Below are 26,420 nucleotides of genomic sequence, written 5' to 3'. Positions count from 1 at the left end.
AAAAGTCATGAACCTTGATTCATATTTATAGTTATATTAAATTTGATAATAATGAAAAAATGATGCTCAAAAGTCATAAACGCATCCTCAATTGTTTATATATTTTTGTTGGAAGGCAAAATTTATAAACCAAAATTTTCTCATCCGTATTGTTAGTAGAACTAAATGTGTCACTAATCTTCCTATGATTCTATTCCAATTAAATTAAATGTATTAAGGTTTTATATTATTAGCTAATTTATTTCTTTTTTAGTGCAAGTTCCATTGGTATGAAGTTTTGATCACATTTTTCAACTTCATCGTATGTATTTGTTTTCTTCTCATTTAGGGTCTACCAAGATTTATGGTGTTGACCTATTCAAAGGTTAACATACTTACATCTCTAAGACTTCATTCCGATTCCCTCTTTCTTTCTCTATTTTAGAGAAAGTTTAAGTTAATAACGATAATATTGTATAAAACAAATTCCACTGTTTTGTTGGTTAATCGCACTAATTACTGAGTTACTTTTTTATAGGGACGATTAATTGGAGAAAGAAGATTATATGGAGATGTAAAATATTAGGATTGCTTAAAGAACTATATATTAAAAACTAAGTGTAAGATTGACGACATCAATGTGAATGAGTAATAGTTTTTTAGTTGTTTTTTTTCAACTGTATTTTTTATTTTGGTATTTATTGATTTTTTTTCATCATTTTACCTTTGAAAAAATAGCACTCTTTAATTTATCGACTTTGATCTTTATGTTAACATGTCAATGCCCGTATTTTTAGTACACGATCTATCATGAATTATTCATGAGGTAATCTTACTATGTGATTTGATATTTTGTAAAGTCTTAATTACAAGAAACACTAAAAACATCACACTAAAAACAAAATATCCCGTGAAATTCACGGGCCACAAAACTAGTATTGTTATTAAAAGGCTCAATCTTATTAGGTCATGTGTTATCTATATGATGTTGCTTCGTTTACTATTTTTCGAGTCTCCAAGTCTCGATTAGACAAGAATTAAGGATAGTTAATGATAGTATGTCTAAATTAATATGTCAATGGTTAACATTTTTAATCTAAATATAATATAAAAAGGCAAGTCTAAATATTAGCTTTCAACATTCACCTTTTAAAACTATTAGAGCATGCCACATCATCATTATTATTTAAAAAAATTGAAAAAAATTATAACATTAAACACTAATTAAAGCATAATAAATATTAGTATTTGCTTTTTATTTGTTAAGAAAAATTAAACTTAAAATTAAAGCCAATATATCTTATATTAAACACAAATATAATTCTCGCCATAATCTTTCAAAATAATGCTAACCATTCAATCTACCTTGAATTATTGTTCACAAATAAAAATATAAAAAATTCTATTTTGAATTTTTTTTAGGTTGAATTAATTATATAACAAAACAAAATTGAAGACAATAACAATAATAACAATAATCGTGACAAAACACTAATAAACGTAACAATATTCGTGGCAAAATATTAATAATCCATGACAAACGTTTAGTAAATTGTAGAAAATATATATTGACAATATATTAACGATATATTATGGCAGTATAGGTATAGATTGATAAAAAAAATTCTTACGAGTCCTTTTTGTCAACGGGGCTCAGAGCGACCGCAAATCCGGGATTGTATAACACCACCAACGTGACAATACAGCTAACTCCGTAAATTTCACGGGTAATAGAACTAGTTGATTAAATTAAACTAAATAAACTAAATTGATAATGGATAGATCCAAAAAATTAAGCTAATCTGACAAAATAATACAGAGTATGAGAAATTAGTTGAGTTTTTCTTACCTTTCTCTCTGTATGCTGTCTTTTGGGTGCTTGAGTTTTGCAGATCACTGACTATGTTAGCACGTCTGTAAAAATAGAAACGGCAAGCTTGGAAAGTTGTTCCACCTAATAGGGTTTAGATTGATTCATTTTGGCGAGTCACTTTAGGGTAAGTATGAATACGGTTTGGATTGGTCACGTTAAGTCATCTCATCGGTCAAGTCAAGTCATGTCATTATGGGTATTTTTGTGTTGCGTAGCGCTAATGAGTTATGTATCTGGTAGCTTCTGTGACTTCCCCAACCACTTCGAGGACTTACGAACTGGGCTGCGTCGGGCTAGGTCAATTGAGTTGGGCTATTTGCTCCCTCTCATCCACTCCAAAGGTAACGTGGAGAAAAGTGAATTCATGTTACCTTTGGGTGAATGTAAGGGAGTATATACTACGAAATCCATTTTCCTTCCTTCCATTGTTAATCGTTTCACTCATCCATTCTTTCATCTCATTTTTCAATCTTTACATCCCAAAATCTCTTAAAATCACATTTAACATTCACAAAATTTGTTAAAAAAAATTACTATCAAAACAAAAACAAAAACTAATAAGAAATAAAATGGTGGATGGTCTGCCCCATGTCTCTACAAGAAAAAACGTATCAAAGAAGACACCACATATGAAGAATATACTTGCATATATGTTGCCAAGAACTTAGGGCATAATATCATTATTATTATAATAAGATTTTCTATGGTATTAATGTTGTTAATGAGTGAAGTTTTTATTGTCATCTTATAGAGTATGGTGTTTGATTATTCTTAAGTTGAATATTGTTGTATAGTTTTGAAGTGTAGTAAATATGTTTGAATCTTATGGAGTATAGTTTTTGGTGCTAATGTCACCATGTTAACTAGTTGTCATCACATGTTATTGAATATCTAGTGAATGTTTATATCTATAAAATCTTATTAAAAGGCTAGCTTCAACAGGCCAGCTTCAAAAGGCCACGCAGACAATGCCACGTAGGATAAGGAAAAGCCACGTATGCATTTGCAATACCACATCTTAATCCGCGTGTCACTCTAATCTATAAAATTTTATTAAAAGGCTACTGGAAACACCTATTAAATGTCACGTAGACATCGACTAAAAGCCACTTAGGATTATAAATGTCACGTAGACATCGACTAAAAGCCACCTAGCAATAAATTATTTTTTAATCCACTTTTTTTTCATTCTTTAAAAAAAATCAAAATCGGATTAGTAATCCCTGTTCTTTTACTCCATCCACATATGTTGAATCCGCAGTTGACAACTCTCACCTAATTACATATACAATTTTCAAAATATCATCTTCCCCAACTTTTTTTGCCAAAATGCCTTTGAATTGCCGATGTCCGCGTTGAAATATATTTCTATCTATACAATATAGTTAAATGACTAGCTAAATCATTTATAAAATACCGTTAAAATACTAACTTGAGTAGTATTTAATTGTCATGTGACAACTCTCAAAAACCTCCTAATATGCTATAATATTTCATGTCTAACTAAGTTCTAATAATAATAATAATAATAATAATAATAATAATAATAATAATAATAATAATAATAATAATAATAATAATAATAATAATAATAATAACACATTCAAGATGTTTTATTATGCATTTACTCCGCTTTTGTTTTTCCTCTTCTCCCATTCATTGTAAGTTCGTAACCTAATTTCAACCTTTCATCTTACTCTTGAATTCTTAATCTTAATGAATGTTATAGCATTTTTTTTTATATATATATATATATATATATATATATATATATATATATATATATATATATATATATATATATGTATATATATATATATACTTCATCTCTTTAAGGGAAATTACATATCTTTTGTGTATATCTTGGTATTGATTTTTTTTATGGTTTTTTTTTAACATTTCTATTAGTAAATTAAGTCTAACCTCTTTATTTTGTTGTGTTTTATAGGATTCAATGTCATGATCTTCTTTGATGTGAACGCTTTATTGTTATGTTGTAAGTTACTACTTTCGCCTATCGTTTTATTTTTCAATTTTTTTTATTTGTTTAACCTTTTAATTTTCATATATGTATAGTTGTTATTCTTACCAGCTTTGAGTTCAACATGACAAACAAAACCTTATATTTCACCTCATTCATAAATTTTTTTTAAAAATTAAACAATATAAGTTTCAAACACAAAAAAAGATAAAAATAAAATTGATGCAAACCTTTTATCTCCCTCCCATAACTTTGGTTATCAATTTACCCTATTTATTTAACTTTATTATCTTCTTAATGATGATCTTTTTGTTTTTCCCTCACCATTATATAACAATAATCATAATTTCCATGTTATTCAAAAAATTGGTATGTAAAGTACAATATTATAAAAAGGCAAGACTAAATATTTCACTAAGTCATCTCACTAAGTCATGTGTCATGAAAAAAAAAAATTTATTATCATGTGTCGTCACATGCTTATTAGTAAAAAAATTTAAAAAATATATAGTCTCAAACATACAAAATAAATTCAAAAAAATCGATTCAAACTTTTAATCTCCCTCTCATAACTTTAGTCATCAATTTACCCTATTTATTTAACTTTATTACTTTTATTTAATGATGATCTTTTTGCTTTTCCGTCACCATTATATAACAATCAAAAATTCCATTTTATTCCAAAAATTGGTATGTAAAGTTTACATAGATAACTAGAATATTTTTTATACTTTTTTCTTTATTGTATATTGAATTAATTAGAATCTTATTTTTTATTATTTTTGTGTTTTTAAATTGCAGGAGGATGATACATACTAACATAATTTAAAAATATTACCTTAAGCAACTTTTTATTAGTTGAATATACAACACTTTTCACTATGAAATTTCATACGGCGACCCTAAAACCCCATCTATAATCTATACAATCTAATTAAATGGGTACTTAAAATGACAAATTTAATTAAATGTAACATGGAAATTTTAATGTGACGTGGATTATGAATTTATAGTTACATGACATTGATTTCATTCACTCATCTATAAATAAATCTATACAATTTAATTAAATGGTACCTAAAATGACAAATTTTAATGTGACAAAAGAATGTAAATGTAATAAACTTTTTAATTTCCTCTCATCTTTATACCTATTAATAATTAATACATTCTACTAATTTAGCATATCACTTTTTTCTTAAATGATGAATTTTTGGCTTCCCTCCTCATTTATACTACATATACACATTGCCATATTTTTGTCTACGATTATCATTTCTTGTGTTATCACAATATCTCTACTTGTCTACCTTAAACACCTTTGAGATTTTAGTTTGTCGGTCTAAACACTCTAATTCATTCAATCAATAAAGAGAACTTAAAATAACGCCTAAATATTTGTTGGAAGATAAACATTCATATTTCATAATCTTTAAGCTGATTAAAACAATAAATTATTAATGATCTCGTGATTTTCACGGGCTCCAAAACTAGTTTTTAATTCAAATGTCACCATGTCAACTATACTAGAGCACATTAGTTGTCGTATATCTAATATACCTGCATATTTTCATATGTTATCGTATATCTAATGAATGTCCGTATTTTTTGTCCTAATGTCGCCCTGTCAAGTTGCGTAGTTAAATCATTGTCACATGTTCTCGTATATCTAAATAATGTCTTTAATTTTGGCCATAATGTCACCCTATTAACTTGCGTAATTAATTTAAAGTCACATGTTCTCGTATATCTGATGAATGTTTACATTTATCATGTTAATGTCTGTAATGTTGGTCCAAATGTAACGTCAATTCATTAACTTGATTTTTTTTTTAGGTTTTCAGTGTAGCATATATGTATGATTATAATGGATGTTTAAATATAATGGATGTTTACAGTTTTTGTGTTAATGGATGTACTGTTAGTCCTAATGTCACCTTATAAACTATAATATATTCAAGATATTTATCTATTTAATGTCGTATATCACATTAATATCTGTAGTTTTTCCCTAAGGTCACTCTGTCAACTACATTGCATGTTGTTATTTATCTATTTAATGTGTGCATTTTTCTACATAATGTCACCCTGTCAACTACAGTGGGTCAGATTACTTGAAAACAGATTTTGTATATCTAACCAATGTGTCTAATTTTCGTCCTAATGTAACCCTGTAACTAGAGTAGGGACGAATATGAAAATGCAGATGTTGTTTATGTCATAAATGTTTACACTTTTTCGCCTAATGTCACCCTGTAAACCTTTGCAGGTACAGATTATTCCAAGTCACTGTTGGGAATGAAAGCAGAGAAATTGGAATTAATTTATGACATGTTTAAGAAACAATCACAGGCCATTGGTTTCAGCATTAGGAAAGCAACTTCTCGCAGAGTGAACGGGCCTACACACCCGAAGTCGAAAGATACTTTGTATGCTCATGTGCAGGAGTAAATATGAACAGTAATTGCGTCCGTTGTGATATCATTTTCAAGAAATGTGTATTAGTATTATATATGAAGCTGTAGTCATATACTCTAAGAAAGTTTATAGTTTTGTTCATTATGTGATTATGTTCCTTTGTCAACATACATACTGATTATTGAAAGTATGTACTTGGGCTCAAATGTATGTCTATAAAAATATCCCAATATAAGTGTAGCTATGAAATATTTTTAAACATAACAATGTTATGAGAGCAGGACAATATGACACCATTTTTACAAGATAAGTTACCGCTTTATTGCAATACTAAATGATTTAACATCAGGTGTAATATGTTACTAATTTAATGATTGTTATATTTTGTAAAAGCATATAAACATAGTGTTGTATAATGTTAACATATTTACAACATGTGAAGTCAATGATCCAATATGTCACCATTTTAGGCTATTAATATGTTATCATCTCAGATCACTTACATTCAGTTATTACTGTAAACAAACATTTGCATAATAGAAACATATTACACATTAACACATGTTCACAAACATACTCAATATGTCAACAAATGTTTTATATTTCTTAATTCTTAAACATACAACAAATTGCAAATAAAACCCAAGAAATCAACAAGGCAACTATAACTAATTTCTCGCTTTTCCTATGTTTCATGATTTCAATATTTAATTCTACAACAACCGTCTTCAACTTTTCATTTTTAGGGCTAATGACAAACACTTAGCATATATCCAATTACAAAAGACAATCTTTGTTAATTGTTTAATTTCAATATTTAACAAAGATTCTTCATTTTCTCTAGTAAGTCGTTTTTCTTCTCTAAGTCTTCACTTTCCGTCATGACATCAACAAATTGAAAAAAGTCACAACCATTGTACTGCAAGTGTTGAACAATAAGAAAAGGATTATGCAAGATATAATCAAATTCAATTATAAAAATATATTAACAAACAACAAATGAAATCAAATAACATACAGGCCAAAGAAAACACCCATAAAACGTTTTACCTACATGTTCTCCATGCTTCACTGTTTTCAAGACTGTACCTCTATTGTGTTTGCATAAAACCGTATTTTTAAGTCTTGAATTCCATGAATTAGATGAAGATGCATAACTTTTTCTCATCACTACGAAAATGTAACAACCTCCGTTTAACATGTGACCACTTCAATCGAACCACTCAAGTAACATACAGTCCATAACTGGTTACGTATATACTTTCATTAAAATGTATGTACAATTGAAATTACTGACTACTAGAGATATACAGTCTTAAAATAATCGCATACATAGATTTTTCATGTAAGCATATATTTTCTTTATGTTACCATTCATTGAATGATAATGAATGGTAACATGAATACCAAAAATGTCAACATATAGTCCATTCAATTACTTTTATTAGCTTGTTGACAAAATTGTTCAATACCCAGAAAATCAAACAACAAACCCGGAAAAACATCAATAAAGTTAGAGAATCCAACAACAAACAAAGGAAAACAAGCAACAAACCCAGAGATTCAAATAATAAACCTAGAAAATCAACATACGAGACAGATTTATCCCCCAAGTCTACCACTAGACTGCAAGCACTTGATTATTAGCGTGGGGTTTGGGTGACATTTTTTGTAAATAAAGATTTTCAATAAGGATTGAATTGTCATTTTTTTAGCCAAATAAGGAAACCTGTAAAATGGAGTTGAAAAGACGGAAATGAAATACATGTAAAATGGAGTTGAATGGAGGGAGTAATGAATTAGAGTCAAGTAGGCAGTGTGAGAAATAGTCTCTCTGTCTGACCAATCACTGACTGAATCTAACATGCTGCCTTTAACCCTTTGTATTACTACTACCTGCTTCGTCTGCTTCCAAACCAAAACCCCACTTTTGCCTATAATAATCATGCATAATTTCATCTATAATTTCTGATCAAAATCCATCATCTTTTCATCTTTTCCAACCAATTTCAATCACCATATACCTTCAATAACATCAAATTTCCCAAATTTTACAACTTTCCACTGATTCAGACGATCATAGTAAGGAAGAAGCATTAGAAAACACGCATGCACTAATTTTATTCATCAAATCCTACCTTTTAAGGTAATTTTTCTCATAATTAGAGAATCTAACTTCTGGGTATTTAATCATCTTGTAATTTATGCCCTACATTGTTCAAATAGATATAATTGTGACTGAAATTGCTAATTTTTAATTTGGTTTGACATGGATTATGATTTTTGTTGCATGAAAATTTTAATATATTGATTGGGTGAATCTAGGGGCTAGCCGGGGCGGTCGCCCCACTAAACTTTTGTGTGTTTTTCTTTTCATTTGGGTGAAATTTCCGTTACCCTAACGTCAAATCCTGGCTCCGCCACTGACTTTAAGTGTATGTGTTTTTATTTTGATTGCATCCAAATTATAGGAGTGTTGGAACTGTCAGTGATGGAGTATAATAATAGCAATTTGGGGAAAAAAAGAGGAAAGGGTACCTCTTTCTTTGAGACAATCATTGAAGGTGCAGATTATCTCATGGATATGGATATTAGTAATCAAAGTAAGAAAAGGGTACGAGTTGATGTCGAAAATAGCAAGTGGGATGAAAGTTATCTTTCATTTTTGGTTGATTTAGAATATTATTGGGATTCCTTGTTTTTGAGAGAAGATGATGAGGAAGATGATCCAATATATGCTTTGTTCTTTAAAAATTTGAAGGCGTATGGGAACGGTTATATGCTTGATGTCTCGGTAGAGCATGGTGTAAGCTCCCCTGTCGTGTATGAAGTCGAGACCGATCCTTTAGATTTAGCTAGGAGGAAAGCTCCAAGCAGGAATGAAGGGAGTTCAGATGTTGACCGACAGTCAAAGTCATTCCGGAGATATTCTAGTTCCCGTGACAAAAATCAGAGAAATCGACTTGATAAAATCAAGAGATCAACTCCAAGATCTCGTCGGGGTACCTTTATCAGTAAGGAGAGGAGCTTTAACGCTGACAAAGAGTTAAAATCAGCCCGGAAAAACCAGGGTTTTGTGAATGGAGTTGAAAATGATTCTTTGGATGCGGACAAGAGGGAAACCTTAAGAACTCCCCATGGTTATAACATGCGGAAGAGGAGGGGGTTGGAAGGTGAAAGTCAGTTAAAACCGGGTCAACAAAATTCTACTTTTGTGTGCAATGTTAAGACGGAACCTCTCGATGAGATTGAGAGAACTTCAGTATCTCTCCAAGGTGATAGAGAGTTAGGATCTGGTAGAGAAAATGTAGGTGTCAACGAAAGTGATGCTGATAGTTCAGAAGTGATCAAGAAGAAAACACGAAGATTTCATCAGGATAGTAACATCCTGAATAAGGGAGTCAGGGCACAAAAAGTTGATGAGACATACGAGTCGTTCTTTGCTGGTCTTAAGGTCGTTGGAGATTCAATGGTCTATGAATATGGAGATCATCGACAGATCTTGTATGAGGAAGGTGTTGAACAGATGGCAACTGATGCTGATATTGAAGCAGCTCCAAGACCACCAAATCAAAATCCTACAGCGCCCAATTCCTCTTCTCAACCATCAGTAGACACTCCCCCTTCTACTGAACCAAATACCACTCCGACATCACTATCTCCAACAGCCAATCACGATATGCTGAATACTTCTGCTACTGTAAGTGTAAACTAAGCAGTGGTGAATCTCTTTCTTCTGCATAGTGTTAGCATGTTAAGCACAGAGTATATAATCTAGACTCCGACACCATCGCGACATAAAAATCGTGGTTTTGAAAGTTACCTCAATCACATTTTAAGATAGTGTCCACTGCATTTATGGTGCAATGACTGAGGTCATATGCGACCAATTATAAGATCAAATCTCAAATTGAGATTTTAAACCATAGCCATACTCTTATAGTTTTATCTAATTTTAGTTATATTTGTAATGCTATCTGCTTCAACATAGGTCAATGTCCGTGATAAAACTGGGAAAGACCCTAAGAAAAATCATGCAAAGCTTTGGAGACAGTTGCAAAGAATCCTTGGAAAGCCATTTAACCAAAAGGAGTATGATGATCTTTGGAGGGAAATGACCCATCGCTCAGAGGTACAAATGTACAGGGATTCTCGTAGTGGAGGAAGTTACAGGCCGGGAAACTTGGGCAAGTCTTACCTTGATAAATATCCCGGTCAGTATATTCTTGGTATCATTGATGAGTTTCCTTTTGTTTTATTGTTATATTAGTCTTATTGTGGTTGAGGAAGCACTTGGGATCTCATGGTGGGTCAAATCATTCAAATTGTCTAGTTTTAATGAATCCAGATCGTGTTTCAAAAGATATCTTATTGACTTGTAAGCGGTCATTTGTTTACCCACTAATAAACACAGGAATGTAAATTCATGTGAAATGCAAAATGGTATATTGTTTGGTTACCCCAATTCACATGAATTGGAACTTTCCATGAATTCTAATTCCTCCATGTTGCTTACCTAGTCCCCCTAGGTAAGTGGGAATGCCTACATGAATTGCAATTCCTTTACGCAACCCAACAATATTTTCAAATTCACATGAATTCTAAATCATGTTATATCACTTCCGAGGCAATGCATTTATAGTGCTGTTTCTAGGTTCTCTTCTTTTATCTTGAGAATGATATCACCTAATTTCACCAGAAAATCACTATTTCCCTCCTGAGAGGTCATCAGTTCTCTGTCACCTTCTTTCTCTGCTTGCCCTTTGTGTTCAACTATTCCATGCCTATATTCTTGATGAGATCTTACACAGTGGTCTCCAAGTTTTGGTATAAGACATTGGCCACTCTTAAATTGGCGAGGTACAAGGTTTCTGCAGATTAAGTGAGAAAAATAGGGAGCAAAAATGATTATCGCTAATCCTATACTTTGCAATGACACATGCATGGAAATCTGAGCTAATTGCGCCTGTAAGGTCCTTCTCATATGATATGGGCTGACAGAAGATTGTGAAACTTGATGTTTCATGGAATTTCTTGAACCAAAACTTGTAAATATGTAAGTATGTAACTATTTAAGTTTAGTTGAAATGAACCATAGAGCATGTCCAAGAGCAAAAAGTGGAGAGACGTTTGTTTGCTCTCCATTTACACTCTCTCCTCGGAGAGAGAAAACCAATTTGACGCCTACCATGTAAACTCTTCTGCATGCTCGTCATCTCAAACTTTGGTCCCACTTCTTTTATATTTACAATAGTAAAACAGCATAATTACAACATCTCAATGACCCCTTTCTTTTATATTTACAATAGTTATAAAGGTTACACGGCCACATTTTGAGGTGGTATTGGCCACAATTACGCCTCAGTGACCCATGCCTAAAAGATGAGTTCTGAAATCACGACTTCAAACCGCTATTTAATGCCATGGTCGTGTTAGTTTTTTTTCCTAGAGCCAGTGGTAACTTGCTATCTACAGACTACAGTATTACTTTGTTGGAAACCTTGGACGTTTTCTCATTTTGTTTATTGATTAAGAACTGCATTATTTCTTTAAACAAATAGGTTGTCATCTCTGATATATCTGATTGTTTTGATACCAGACTTGAAAGATGAGATAAAGAAAGTTAAATCAGATCCCCTTAAGGTTTTGAATTTTCTGCGGATGCTTTGGTTCTACTTGCAGGTACGGTGTTCTTACATTGATTCTTTGTTGGTTCTGTATTGCCTTATTCTGAGAACAATCTTGTGAAATCGAATATTTATCAAATAAACAATAATCTTTTAATTTCTTCAATTTCTTTATAGATAGACAACTGGTGATTGACTGTTCCTGTCTTACTGCCTTTTTATGTACATTTTACCAAGCTTTGTTTGTCAAAATAACAAAAGTCTACTTTAACCTTGTGGCTTGAAAATATGAGAAGTATGAACTGTCAGAAAATTCACTACTTGCCTCCCCGTTTCGTGCACACAAACTTACTTTATGCTATTTCCATGGCTGCCTTCTGACGATGAGTGTTAATTTTTTTCTTCAGAACGTTCCTCACGAGATCCCTCAGCCATGGTCGCCCAAATGTCGTAAGATGTTAATTCCTGATCCTGTGTTACCTTGACGACTCTTTCGCCTTGTCAGGTAGACAGCATTTTGTGACACCTGCCACCGTTTAACCGTAATGTCATCTTTTTGCTGTACATGTGAGTGGCAATATCTTTCAGGAGTTAAAATTTCACTTTTGAATCTTTTGTATAGCTGGACTCACATGCTGCAACAGAATCGGCACTCGTCGTTTTTTCTCTTTATAAATAAGATTACGCATTTTGGGTATGGATGTCTGTGCATCACCCTCTTAGTGTCTCTTTGTACATGGGCGTTTTCCTTGATGTCGTTTAACTGATATTCTCTCTTTTAAAAATTAGCATTGCACATGGTTATTATATTTGATTATATTCTAGGTATCCACATGATATTGATTTTTCCTTGCTCTAATTCCCACATGAGCATTATCAATGATGTAGCATTTGAACGAAACTTTTTCAGAAATAAAGCGACTCTTCTGATAAACAAAATGTCAGACGTATGTTGCAGTGCCATTCATTTAGCTAATCAAACGTATGTAAATCTCCGATGATGGTAGCAAGACAAGCTTTATAGTAAGGTATCGCTAATTGCTCACTTATGAACTGATATTTGGGATATATGAAACCCCTTACCCCCACAAAACATTATTTCTGTATGATTTCAACACACGGGTAAGGTTGCGAATATATTAAACCCCTTACCCCCACACGCGCAAGACTTTGAGGTACTGTGGTTATACTATTGTATTTAGGTGGTTGGATAAACTATGCCTTTAATGGCATCGATAGTTTACACCTTAATATTTGACAATATTTTCCAGAACTCTTACAAATGTCGAAAAAAACGAGCACTTTGAGGTTACCTTGGACACACTTTTTTTTTTTTGTAAAGGGGGCCAAAGGGTTGCTACCTAGTCTTGAGCCCAAGTCATAAGTACTACTCTAGACGACATTTGCTAGCTAAACTACCTGAGCTTACCGGTGAGGGTTACAAGTGGAAGTTTACGAGACTTCTTGTCAAGCTGATTGGAGTAGTGCAGTTTCTCAATAAACAACAGTACCGTGGATCAAGGGGTCACATTATGCACAGCAAACAACCATGTATGGTTAAATTCTTCCTGAATGGTTTCTATATGTTATAACAGCAACAATATTCTTATACATCTGAGCATTCATGTTTGCAACTGTCATTATTCCTGTACATTTTCGATCTCACTGCTGTTAAATTTCATTCTTGGTTTTCCCATACTGAAGTTCAATACCCTGCAGTTCATGTTATATTTGATCTCTCCATCATATAACATCTTCCTTATGTAATGCTCTATGTCTGAACCAATGAGACGGAGCGTGTATTCTGTCAGTGGTGCACCCTGTTGCATTATAATCAAAGACTGAATGTCAGAATTTCCAGCCACGTCACGAATATAAGGACTGTTGACATGTCTGTGATCTAGGGTCATAAATCTGGTTGCATTTGACCTGATCTGCTTTTTTAGGATCATAAACTCATAAATCTTGACCCCTGGCCGACTGATCTGGAAACTACCCGGAAATGAAAAATATTTGTCAAATAATTATTAAAGGGTATTTTAATCAAAGGTAAACAAATGATTAGGATGAAGGGAATAAAAGTTTTTTTATTAAAAATCGTACATACAAAGTGAGAATCTGTTTTGACCTGTACTGTGACTTATCATGACCCATATCTGTATTTGACCCAAAACAGCACATCTGCAATTATTTGCCTGCATCCACACGACCCACCCGACCTTTTTGACAAGTCTATTGTGATCTATGTTCACAAGTAAATTAAGCTGAGCTGAAAAACTGAGAGAGCATGTAATACCTCATAGTGATCAACTAGTTCTTGGTAGTAGGAATAAACCTTATTGCAGGTTTCATCAGTCCACAGAAATTCCTCACCAGGATCGAGAATAAGGGTGAGTTTATCCATCTGGGTCTGATCCATGGCGCAGGTTTCGGGGTCAATATAAGCAGCATAGATGCGAACATGGCGGGTCACACTGCTAAGCCACTGCCCTCCATATTCTCTACCCATATTCCTGTTCTGAACGTTAATTTGTGGTTCAACCGGCTGAAGTACTTTCTGCTTTATTGTTTGCTGCTCATCTTCGCCAACTGTTTTCCCTTGCTCTGATTCTTTCACCTCGGCTTGCTGTGCTGAAATTCGGAAGCCAAGGCTCTTAAATTGTGCCCTTTTGGTTCCATTACTCTTCCAAGAAGCTATGGGCAGATTTGTTGAAGCTATGTAGTATGATGAAGCCCCTGCCATTATTTATTTACTTTGTCTTGGTGCTTTATTTGTCGTCGAATTTTGAAGGTGTTGTTTATGTGATCATCTTTTTGTGTGTTTGATGATACTCTTGTAAGGCCAATGCATTCAGACCTCTATTTGAGGATAAGATATAAGATTGGTGGTTCAGTTTTTAGGATACATGTTTTGGGTAGATCTTTGTACTCTATTGGAGTTGGTACTTGGCCCGATTCCGCCATCCAGTTTAGCACTAGTAGGGAATGACGACTCTTTTACTTCGAATATTAATGAATTGCCCTGGTTCGGGAGAGAGATATGATGGTCGATTTTGAAAGCGGATGGATTTGAACCCAAGTCGCGTGTATCACACCACCACCATCTAATCGTCAACATTTCGCACAAACACCCATGCATGATTGCCTCAATCTCACAAATATTTAAAATCAATAATAACGTCTAATACAACAAAAAAAATCTGCTCACATTTGGACTGCAGCAATTGTGAAGCAAGATACAAAAGTTTTGCAATAATTCGTGTGTTTTTTTGTTCATGAACACGAAAATGAAGTTACTCATGTCATAGCTCGTAATCTCATATAATTCCTCATGATCACAGAGTACTTAATTAGGGTGGTGTAAGTTGACACTAATCATGAGATCGCTTCCTCCTCCATGACGGCTTTTAATAAGTGAAAGACCAGACCCAAAACAGCAAGCACTTGAGCAGTAGTTGAGCTGAGCGGCTTCCAAAAATAGTTCGACATCTCAGAACCACTCTTTGGAAATGGAAAGCATATAATTAGCGAAAAGCTACACGCTGTTGTAAAATGTGTTCATTTTAATAACCCAAGTACATTGTACAAAACAATACATACAACTCCTACGAGAGTATAGAACGAGACCTTACAAGATGGAAGGATAACAAAAGACTATACCTAGACCTAGACCCCCCACCCTCACCCTCACCCTCACCCTAAACAAACAAAAAGAAAACTAAAGAAACTAATCTTAAGCCAAAGACAAGGAAGAAGAGTGTGATATGCACACCAAGCAATACTCAATTCGGAATCACCCTTTCACATGGCCTCTGTTCAAAGTCACAAATTAAGGGATATATTTTAAAACCCACGTGAGAGGGTGAGATACTCGAATTAAGTACCACTCGGTGGATATCTCATTCTCCGTTCCTTGGCAAATTCTATCCTACCCCAATGCAGAGTTTCGTGTTGTGCAGAAGCTTTGTTACCTCGCCAAGATCTTCCAACCGAGACTTCAGGACATCAATTCGACAATCTGTGTCTTCCTTTCTGCTGCCTCCATCCCTAACATCAAGGACCGACAATATCATTCAAAGGCCAAATCACCTTCAAAACACGAGAGCAGTACTCCAATTAAGTACCACTGGTGGCCACCCATTCTCCATTCCTTGGTGAATTCTATCCTAGCCCAGTGTAGATTTCCGAGTCGTGCAGAGCCTTTGTTACCTCACCAAGAGCTTACCACTGAGATTTCTAAGGATCAAGTCGGCAGCCAGGTTCACTTCTATTTGGCGCTTATCTTTCTGCTGCTTCTTCATCCCTAACATTAAGGGCCACATGTCATTTGAAGGCTAAATCACCTTTCTTAAGATCGTCATCCTCCTCAAACACAGCTGTGTCAGATTTTGCAACAGTTCTGAGGACTGAAACAAAATATTGCCTCCTGATATTTCTCTGGTTCTTGAAATAATTTCTTACTGTGTGTCCAAAATGCACAGAGGCTTTGCCAACTCATCAACACTGTCCGAAACAGAAATCAGAACATCGAATTCAGACAAATACATCACCTCCTTATTCATATAGTCACCACCCAAATCTTCTCTAGAAAGTACACAACTGTTCGTTGGTTGAACAAACTCGGGTAAATAAGTCGCTTCACTAGAAGGATAAATAGTCTCTCCTGCCTCATCATCGCTAACATCAAGGCTGATAAAATCACCCAGATCTCCTCCTTCGAGAACTACATTGTTCGAAAGTGTAACATCCTTTTCAAGGATGGCAGTCTCAGTCTCACGCTTGGATACAGTAGCTGTGAGCCCAGGATCAAAATACCGCCCCCTAATATTTCTCTGATCTTCTGAAAGCTTTCCTTTCTTACTAGAGCCTTTCTTTGGATGGTAAAGTTTGCACTTAGACCCTTGAGGACAGCTACCAGTTGCCTCATACTCAGGACAGAGGTAACTGTGCTTCTTCTGGCACTGCAACAAAAGTAGAAATGGGTTTGTCCTGTTTATTTTACAACTCTGTAATTTGTATTTAAGCATATAGTCCGTCTGTTTCTTTTATATATGTCACTCTCACGTTTTAAGACACTCATTTCTCTCTTCAATATCTCTCAAATATATGATTTAAAAATATTACGACGTGTACTCTTATGAAAGTATATTTGGCTACAAATCTAATGATGAAAGAATAAATTGTTCCTTAAGTATTTTTTGTTAAATTTGAAGTTAAACAATTTCTCTGTCTCAGCTCATGAACATACCAAACTATAAGGCGCAACAAGGAAAACAAGAACACGAATGAACAACCCTATACCTGAATGAACCACAATCATTTTGGGTAGGGTGGTTGAAGATTACGTCATTCAGGTTATTTTGAGTCTTGAATATTTAGATACTGGTTTCAAATTAGTCATTTCAGATTGTTTCTAGTGCTTTTAAGGTGATATTTGGGCCAGGTTGTTTCCGCTAGGGTTGATTCAGGTTGAAGTCTACTTTGGGTTATACTTCTTCAGATTCGGATCAGGTTAGGTCAACTGACCAGGATAGGCATAAGTTAAAACTCATTGTAGGAAATAATAAGATCACAACACCATAAGGAATTAAGGAGACTATGAACTTAAATAGAAAAGCTTCACATCGTTAGACAATATTGGAATAGAACATGCAAATGAAGATGCTACAATTACCTCATTTCCTTCAGCACAATAACCCCTTAAAAAATTCTCACAAATTGATGCGTTTGAATCTACATTCACATGTCTGTAAGGACAACTTTCGTTGGAGCATAAGCCTGCAAATACACAATGTTAACATATTATGCATCTTCGGTAAACACATCAAGCAAATGCCAAAGACGGTAAACCACCTTGAAGAAAGAATGAACAATCCGGCATTCTGTCAGGAATGACCTGCACAGAAGAAAAAAACAATAAGCTTTTAAAGAGTCAAACCTGCTATATTGCCAGTATACGTTCTACTAGAGAGGAATAAGTTGATGAACCTTGTGAGTCAATTTGCACTTTGGATCAGTACACAAACCCTTCAAAAATTTCGTGCAGATAGTTATCTTGGAGGCATCATGGATATAAGGACATTTTCCTTCACTCTTGTTACATCGGCCAAATCTAGTGAAAAACTGGCAGAACTTCCGTTTTTTGGCTAATCTCAGCCTAGCAGTGTGCAAACTCCATCGAACTTTTTCACTAGCTAAAATGCGAGTACGTCTCTTTGGATCCCTAACAAGTTGGTTCCCATTGCCAATCCTGACATACCTACGAAGCGGTAAAGACATTCATCCAAAGCAGAGCACTATCAGCGTAAGCGGGTTTGTTCCAAACAATCAGTTCCTGCACATAACTACTAGCAAGTAGCAACATCTTATTGATTACAGAAGGAAAGCATGGAGTCACATACTCATCACTTCCAATCAGTAGTCTCTTTGGCATATATGATTTTCTAGCAGATTTTTCGGTCTTAGAAGTGGTTGAGTCCGGTGCTTCCTCGTCTATTCAGAAATTTATTGTTAGATCACATTTAGAAGAAAATAATCAAGCTACGAAGACAGAAAAGAACAAAAAAAATACACAACATAATTTAAATATTCTAGCAGTGAATTAGTCCATAATTCGAGTAATCACAATTCACTAAGTTCAAACCCATGAGAAGACGAGGAAAACGCCAAAACAGTGGAATTACAGAGCAGCTCCTAGTCAAGTGACACTGACAATCAGATATTCTCATATTCACTTTAGTAAAAGAGAAGTAATAGATATCTAGAACCTGTAATTCTCTGAAGTGTCCGCCTTGAGGGATCCATACGGTATTTGAACAATCCAACACGAAATATTCGCTCTCCTGTAGGATGAAGGATATGTTACTAGTGCATTCATATGATAACTATAACAGCAACAAAAATCCCTTGCTGATTTGTAGTTCATGAAAAAAAAAAAAAAAAAAAAAAAAAAAAAGAGACATTTCTCGGAAAACAAATGACTTTTACCAATCCATAGGAAACAAATGCCACTTCTAAGAAACTAAAGGGAAAATCAAATCCTTGATATTTGTTTTGACAAATAAATCAGACACAATTCCTTGCTATTCCAACTGCTTCGCCTACCTGGATGCAGTTTCAAGCCATGAACTGACTTATGAGAAGAAAGCTTCCCACAATCTGCTTCAGAACTGGCACCTGAAGCACCGGTTTTGTGTCTTGCCGTAGAATCCAACAAACCGAGTGCAAGGGCAGCTTCCTGATGTTGAGAAAAAACTAGTGAAGTAAATAAATGTACGACTAATAGATTTATCATAGACTTGGCAACTACAACAAAACAATTAATAAAGACCAACCTCATCAACCTTCTTGGAACGCTTCTCCATGGACTTTGACCATTTTAAAGATCCGGCAAGACTGATCACCTTAGACCTTTTTAGAGAAAAACCACGACCCGATCTCACGTAAAGAACAGCCTGGTTTCTTGAGGTCAGCAGCTTACGACTAAATTTGCAGACAAAAATATAATTCAGAAGTAGAATAAACAAGTAGGTTCACTGAGGTAGAATCAGAAAAAAGACGGCATACGGCTTTATCAAAGAGGAAGAACTAGAAGAGCTGGCTGAGGCTCGCCACACACTCCTCCTGTAAGTAGTTCTTTTCCAAGGCAAAAGGTGCGACAGTAATTGTTTTGTTCTCACTGGCTCAGAGCCTTTATCAGAGGACTTGGCATCACCCAATTTCCAGACCAGTGAAACTTTCAGAGATTTAACTGCATACAGCAGACAGGTGTGTTTAGATGTTGACATCAAATTACATAAAGCAACAATAAATAGACAATCATCAGCCATGAAATAGAAAACAGACTCAGGCACAAAACCAAATGTCAGACTCTCCATGACTTCGATTTTGAGACACTGTAATCCTGTCCTCAAATAAGGATGCCAGGGACACGCCTAAAGAACAGAAAATGAATTGAAAAAAAAATGAAAATTAAAGTTTTAAAGTAGCAGAGACATTTGACACATTAGGCTAAGAAGTAAGAACAGTCATAAAGATTCATATTATATGCTTCATAAGGCCGCCCCCTCCTTTATCTTTGTCATGCAAGACTCTCTTTCTGTCTCCAGTAGTGGAAGTATCGGGTAAGGATTCCATACCCAATTACCCATATACTAGTGTCGTACTGTCGTGTCAGACACGAGAAAGGCATACTCAAAACCGAAGAGCTGAAGCAACATAGCTAGTAAAGAGGCCCTATAATTTCATCCAATTATCATAAACTTCAAAAAATATTACCAGTAGTATTTAATGTCCCTTGAAGTAAAGGCAATCGATGAACTAAATCAAGAATAGACCTTCAAAGTAGCGTAACACAAAACAAAATTGCCAGAGAATGGTTTAATTTGACATTATACCATGCCCAAAATTAATACTTATACCTGGTCTAGATGTAGATGATAGTCCTTTAGAAGCACTTCTGTAGGAGTACACACTGAAAGGCTTCTGCGTCTGTGAGTTGGAATTATCATCGGCTGCACTAACCATCTTCTGGATGTTGCTTTCAGAAGAAGCTCTAATGAGTTGGTTCTTTCTTCTCTTATAGTAACTATTATCTGAAGATAAGCCTAATTTTTTGTCCACATCACGATCAGACAATTCAGGTGGAGTAGAAGTTGCAATCAACTGATTTGCCTTGCGCTTTATGTAGACTACCTTCTTCACATTTAAGGCCTGTAGAACTCCATCACTGAAGTTATCGGCATCCTCCAAACTTCGGTCAAGAACAGATTCCGGATTTCCAGATAGACACAATGTAGTCTGAGTTGCATTGAGTGCAACTTTGTTGTCCATCCCTTGAAACCGCTCTACTTGTAGTGGAGATGTACAGTTTCCGACATATGCAATATTACAATCTGATGTATTCTCACTACATGGTGATGGAGGGATATTTGCCATTTCGATGGGACTGTGTTGCCCTCCTGTAATCAAGCGATCAGGTGATTTGATAGAGTTGGCTGTTCCAGAGCCCTTCAGCTTCGCATTCTTGTTTATATCGATTAGCTTCGCCTGATTACTGGATGTGTTAATGGCAGAAGGACCCAACGCTGTTGTACTTACAGGTTGATTTCTTACGAGACTATTACCCTTACGAATATAAGATGTATCCTGAACTTTTAAGAATTTTCCGTATGGAGGCCTTTGTGGGGTTGCTGTGGATGAAGAAGGCTTCTTCACAATTGGGTTTGAAGCTACAGGGTTATCAGTACGATGCCACGTCCGGGGTTTTGCACCGATGGTCTTAGAAAACACAGTGACAGGAGTCTGACTGGAAGAAAGAGTTGTTTTGCCGTGAGATAGCTCGTTTCTCCAGCTAAACCGTCTGCTCGCAGAGCTTGGAATAGGCATTGCTTCACTGGCACGTTTTAAAGGCAAAGATGCAGCTTTCTTTGTGAATGGCCAATTACTTGATGCTGCCGACTTGCCAGGATTAACATCCTTCTGAAATCCTCCATGTAGTAGATTGGACTGCGAGTTCAAAGCTCCTAGAGACTTCGAGGACTCACTTTTCTCGCCAGCCCCACCAATTATATCAGAGGTTGCATGGATTGCTGGACTAGAGATGCCAAAAACCGAAGTAACCGGGGAGAAACCTACAAGAGAGTTCACCTTTGATTGTTTATTCAACATGACAGCTTTACTAGTCACTATTTCCGGAGAAGCCATGTTGCCCTTTGCAGTAAGATTACTCCTATTACTGCCATCATTCAAGCCCACAGCATGATTCATTCCTGTTGCACTTTGTCTTTTGCAGTGCACACCACTATTTGTATATTTATCAGCCAATTCAACTTTAGAAACTGGCCTAATCGGCTCATCTCCAAGACAATCCCCAACGTCCATTAGATCATCATCGTCTTTTCTGTTGCACCCAGATGCTGCTATTTGCTCTACTGGTGAGTGCAAATCTATCTGCTGGACTTCCACTTTTGAACAGTTGCCCAAGACGCTTATATTTGTCAGTAAATTATTGGTTGCTTCACCCACTTCGAGGGCAGAAGGAACTAACGAGTTAGATATTTCAAGCCCTCCTGCTGCTTGTTCAGAATAATCAACGGAATACAAGGGTCCATTAGCAATGGACTTCAAAGCATTAGCAGATGCACAAAAATCACAGCTCTCAGAGACAGAAGTACCAACAAAAACTGAATCAAGTAGAATCGTTTTCCTTTCTTTGCCACAATTACATGGATAATCTTTTGGATCTACAGCGGAAACCTGGATCCTATCAAGTGAAAATATGTCTTCCTTAACAGAAGGCAAAGCTAGATGACCTAAGCTACCTCCCATGGACACAAAAGCCTTTGAAGATATCTTTCTTCTTTTTCTGGTTTCATCATTGACTAAGATGGTACCTGCACCTGTACAATGTTGCTCCTGAATGTCATGCGTAACTTCCATGTCAGAAATAGTTGTTGACGTAACACAATCAGTAGAAGGAATATCATCATTCGATACATTACTTTGAGAGTAAGCCAATTTTATTTCATCACCTGAATGCCTCAATTCAGCCTCATTATCATCACCATCTATCTGCCCATTGCTAAACTGAATATCACATTCGGGTGATAATCCACGAGGTTCATAAACATTAACATTAGAATTAGCCAAATATGGCCTGTTTTCAGTCATGATTGCGGCGTCAGCCACACAAGTAATAGAATTCATCGCAGCTCGAGAATCATTTGACTCTGGATGTCCACAACAAATATCAACCTTACCAATGTTATCTCCTACAGACACAACCAAAGGTTCTGAAGATCCATCCGCATTTCCATGACCAATAAGCGCCAAAGCTGATCCTTGATGCTGGCCAACACCCTTCTTAGTGTCAATATCAGAACTACACTTATCTATTGATTTTATTACATCATCGTCTAAATTAGATAGTTGTGGCTCATCTTGCATACATCCAGGTTCCAGAGATCCTGGTGCATCAGACATAGAACCACCTGATGGGCTACTGATTGAGTTATCCACATCCACTCCAGAGTCCAAATTAGTTGCCACTGAAGCAGATAAGCACGAAATAAGATTAACAGCTTTCCTTTTTCTTCTAATACTAGGCGAAGACACCTTACAAATACCATCTCTCTTCTCATCCTTGCTCAAAACCTCACCTTCATGAGATGCCTTACAATAAGTATTATCACCTCCAGACAAGCTACTACACCCACTGGAAGACGACTTTGAACTGTTATCAGGCGCCTCTGCAACTTTACGTATACCCACTTTCATTAAAATAGGGGAAACCCTGAGCTCTTTATCTTCCTTTTTCGGCATTGGGGAATTATTTCCACGATTCCTAGAACGCCGCGCTTTCAAAGGACTCTGACTCTCACTTACTATCATAGTATCAAGATCACTCACACCCAAATTTTTATTACCATCCATCTCAGAACTCGAAGGAGTTCCGGAGATTACCTTGGCTACCAAAGTGTTCGACTTAAATGACACATCCAAGTTAAGTGGGCTTAAAAATTTGTCCTTGCTCCAGCTTTGACCTAAACTCTCGACACAAGTCTTCTTACCCTTATGTGGACTTGAAGTGGTGTTACCCAACCTATTCCTGTAATCACTATTATCTTGTATTGCTGGCTGTAATCTTAGAAAAGCACTCTTCTTTCGGGATGAATTTGTCCTTGCTGTATGATCATCACACTCTTGCAAATCTTCTCGTGACCTTTCCCTCTCTCTCCTTCCTCCATCATCATACATTCGATGGTTTATTCGCTCCTCATATAACACAGGAAACCTTTTCTCAGCTGCAATGTCAATACCCTGAAACCTGATAGGGGAACGTGAAACATCATACCTAGCATCAAATCCACCATGTCTGCCACTATACCCCGGCACATTCTCATCCCTAGTTGGCCCTCTGTGGTCGAAAACTTCACCTCTACCATAATCTCTACTGCCTAAACCCCACTCAGAGTCCTTAAACAACACCTCTGGGCGATCCAAATCATGATAGAAACCATTGCTCATAATTCTCCGCTCATAGTCAACTCGATCACAAAGAAATTCATCTCTCTCAACCATATCCCTTTGACGAAGCAACTCTTTCCTCTCAAGATCATCCCTAATCCTCATCCGTTCATCCATTCTACGATGTACCAACTCTTCCCTCTCAAAATCATTCATAAACCTCCAATCATCATAAGCCATGTCACGGCGTAATCCGTCTCTCTCAACAACATCCCTACTCCTCCAATCATCATTAACAAAGCTACGACCGAATCCATCCCTCTCAACAACATCCATACTCCTCCTCATATCATCATCATAAACAGGAAAACTACGCAATTCACCTCTATCAACCCCTAGATTAAAATCTCTCCTACGCGAATCTACGTCAAATTCAGCACTAAACCTTGGACTACGAAAATCATTAGTAAATCTATTAACAAATTGAGAAGATTGGGGAGGAGGAGGAGGAGATAGAAAATCGTGAAAATCAACTTGCCTGTGAACAAGCGGAGGAAGCGGCGAAACCCTAATTGGTGGCGGCGGCGGCAGAGGTTCGCGGTAATTGAATCGATTACGATCATCGTAAACGATATCATGAGGAGGAGGAGGAGGAAAAGGAGGGTGGTGGTGGTGGTGGTGAATGGGTGAATTGACGAAATTACCCTCGCGATGGAGGTGGGGGTGAAAGGGAGAATTGACGAAGTTGCCCTCGGGGTGGGGCTGGGGGTGGGGAATGGGTGTATTGACGAAATTGCCCTCGCGATGGTGGTTGTAGCGGTGGTGATGGTGGTGGTGGTGGTTCATAATTGAGTGCGGGGAGGTTTCTTTCTAAGTTTGTATGGCGTACGTTTGGTTGCTGCTCTATTTGTCTCTCTCTCTCTTGCTCTTGCTCTTGCTCTTGCTGTTTTTGACTTGAATTGTGTGAATCGGAGACCTTAGGATTGCAAGGAATATTGGATATAGGATATTAAGATGTTGCCTTTGACAACTTGGGAAACTAGAATAAGAATCGGATTAGATAATGATGATGGACACATTCATTGTTATTGGGCCCATCTTCTTACTAATAAGTAGAGATGGAAGTGGACCGTGTTGGGTTATGTTTTGTGTCAGTTCATCGTATTTGGAGGAGAAAATGGCACGATGCAGGCCCACGAATGTGGACTTCGTGTCGTGCCGGTGAAATGAAATGGCAGCCTAGACACAGCCCACAACTTGCCGTGTCATGTTTGATCGTGCCCAAACAATTCTTCTACTTAACCTTATTTCTTTGTAATTTGGGAGTGCTCAAGCATGTCGTGCCTTGGCTAGGCACAGTCTTTTTTCTCAAACTTCGGCCCAGGGCCCATGGTGTGTCGTGCATGCTAGACCATGTCAATCTCGTGCTGTGCTAAAATGGGTCATGGACCGTGCTGAGTTGTGCCATCTCAACGGCTCGCGTTCCTACTTCTACCTCTAATCTATAAATATTATTAAAAGGCTAGACATTAAACGCCACATAGACAAATGTGACATGGCAACAATTAATTGTGACGTGGCAAAATATAGTCCACATGGAATTACTAACATAGTAGTACACATGAAAAAAAAAATTATCAATTCCACATTTAAAAGTTACTCTCATAATTAATGGTAAAAACTAAATTTAGATAATTTTAATTTCATAGGATAATTTTTAAATCACTCTCATGCAAAGTGGATTTAATAATAATAATAATAATAATAATAATAATAATAATAATAATAATAATAATAATAATAATAATAATAATAATAATAATAATAATAATAATCTATAAATATAATTAAAAAGTAAGCCAAACTATCAACCATCAACAATATGTCTTATTTTAATTTCATAAGATAATTTATAAACCACTCTCATGCAAACCTTTTACATTACATCTCTCCTTGCTCCATATTTATGTATGTAAAATCAATAACTATATAATCTAAATACAAAATCTATATATCTAACTTAAAGGCATGCTAAATTACCTATCATAATCTACATGTCATATCTATACAATAATATAAAAAGGTTACCTTGAGCATATGTATAAGACATGCGACAACGTAGAATCACTAAGAAACTTTCATTTGATAATATGTGACTAATTAATAATATTCATTCATAGAATTAAGATAGAATACTTATTATCATGTTTATGACCCCTTATTCATCTCTAACTCTTCCTTTTCTCTTTAGCTCTTCCTTTTCCTTTTTGATGATTCCGTTCTCCCCTAAAATTTAACTCCTTATTTGATGCTAAGTTAATATAAGTAAAGTCTTTAAAATAAGCACTTTTATTTTTTACCCTCTTTTTCTAACCTTTTGGCATATTCATATGTTATTGAAACTTTCCATTGCATATAATTTTTATTAATCATTTGCATTTGTGAAAAAAATAAAGTTATATCATAATAAGACTTGTGTTTTATTTGGTATTGTTTAAATAACTTTTATTGATGTCAATTTATATTTCTCACCTTGATTTATTTTTGCAGATGGAATGGTACAATTTTCTTATTA

The 26,420-nt window shown here is 35.5% G+C and overlaps 3 protein-coding genes across 3 annotated transcripts; 1 reads left to right on the top strand and 2 right to left on the bottom strand.

Annotated features, from left to right (window-relative positions):
• The first annotated feature begins 8,102 nt into the window (after positions 1 to 8,102).
• On the top strand, positions 8,103 to 12,705 carry LOC141605371 (uncharacterized). Its single transcript, XM_074424095.1, has 5 exons — positions 8,103 to 8,397; positions 8,723 to 9,951; positions 10,243 to 10,465; positions 11,851 to 11,933; positions 12,286 to 12,705. Exons 2-5 carry the CDS (start codon positions 8,743 to 8,745, stop codon positions 12,361 to 12,363), a joined length of 1,593 nt encoding a protein of 530 aa, XP_074280196.1. The 5' UTR covers positions 8,103 to 8,397; positions 8,723 to 8,742; the 3' UTR covers positions 12,364 to 12,705.
• Positions 12,706 to 13,391: 686 nt separating this feature from the next.
• On the bottom strand, positions 13,392 to 14,754 carry LOC141605372 (NAD(P)H-quinone oxidoreductase subunit M, chloroplastic). Its single transcript, XM_074424096.1, has 2 exons — positions 14,175 to 14,754; positions 13,392 to 13,698 (listed from the first exon to the last, which is right to left on the bottom strand). Exons 1-2 carry the CDS (start codon positions 14,619 to 14,621, stop codon positions 13,519 to 13,521), a joined length of 627 nt encoding a protein of 208 aa, XP_074280197.1. The 5' UTR covers positions 14,622 to 14,754; the 3' UTR covers positions 13,392 to 13,518.
• Positions 14,755 to 15,423: 669 nt separating this feature from the next.
• Positions 15,424 to 24,865, bottom strand: LOC141605370 (uncharacterized). The gene is made up of 10 exons (XM_074424094.1): positions 20,299 to 24,865; positions 19,445 to 19,628; positions 19,213 to 19,360; positions 18,983 to 19,115; positions 18,646 to 18,720; positions 18,280 to 18,370; positions 17,867 to 18,137; positions 17,732 to 17,774; positions 17,553 to 17,656; positions 15,424 to 16,839 (listed from the first exon to the last, which is right to left on the bottom strand). Exons 1-10 carry the CDS (start codon positions 24,689 to 24,691, stop codon positions 16,336 to 16,338), a joined length of 5,946 nt encoding a protein of 1,981 aa, XP_074280195.1. The 5' UTR covers positions 24,692 to 24,865; the 3' UTR covers positions 15,424 to 16,335.
• Between the last annotated feature and the right edge of the window lie 1,555 nt (positions 24,866 to 26,420).

This window comes from Silene latifolia, chromosome 10 (assembly GCF_048544455.1).
Source record: "Silene latifolia isolate original U9 population chromosome 10, ASM4854445v1, whole genome shotgun sequence".
NCBI classification, from domain to species: domain Eukaryota; kingdom Viridiplantae; phylum Streptophyta; class Magnoliopsida; order Caryophyllales; family Caryophyllaceae; genus Silene; species Silene latifolia.
The sequence above is the reverse complement of the archived record's forward strand: the minus strand, read 5'-3'. Positions and strand labels throughout refer to the sequence as shown.

Excerpts from the sequence above, each read along its gene's own strand:
- LOC141605372 (XM_074424096.1), bottom strand. The coding sequence starts at position 14,621 with ATGGCAGGGGCTTCATCATACTACATAGCTTCAACAAATCTGCCCATA. Across the intron at positions 13,699-14,174 it reads AACTAGTTGATCACTATGAG|GGTGCACCACTGACAGAATA; the intron begins GTATTACATGCT and ends ATAATGCAACAG.
- LOC141605371 (XM_074424095.1), top strand. The coding sequence starts at position 8,743 with ATGGAGTATAATAATAGCAATTTGGGGAAAAAAAGAGGAAAGGGTACC. Across the intron at positions 10,466-11,850 it reads TTACCTTGATAAATATCCCG|ACTTGAAAGATGAGATAAAG; the intron begins GTCAGTATATTC and ends TTTTGATACCAG. Across the intron at positions 11,934-12,285 it reads TGCTTTGGTTCTACTTGCAG|AACGTTCCTCACGAGATCCC; the intron begins GTACGGTGTTCT and ends TTTTTTCTTCAG.
- LOC141605370 (XM_074424094.1), bottom strand. The coding sequence starts at position 24,691 with ATGAACCACCACCACCACCATCACCACCGCTACAACCACCATCGCGAG. Across the intron at positions 19,629-20,298 it reads ATCATCTACATCTAGACCAG|TTAAATCTCTGAAAGTTTCA; the intron begins GTATAAGTATTA and ends TGCTGTATGCAG. Across the intron at positions 18,371-18,645 it reads GACACTTCAGAGAATTACAG|ACGAGGAAGCACCGGACTCA; the intron begins GTTCTAGATATC and ends ATTTCTGAATAG.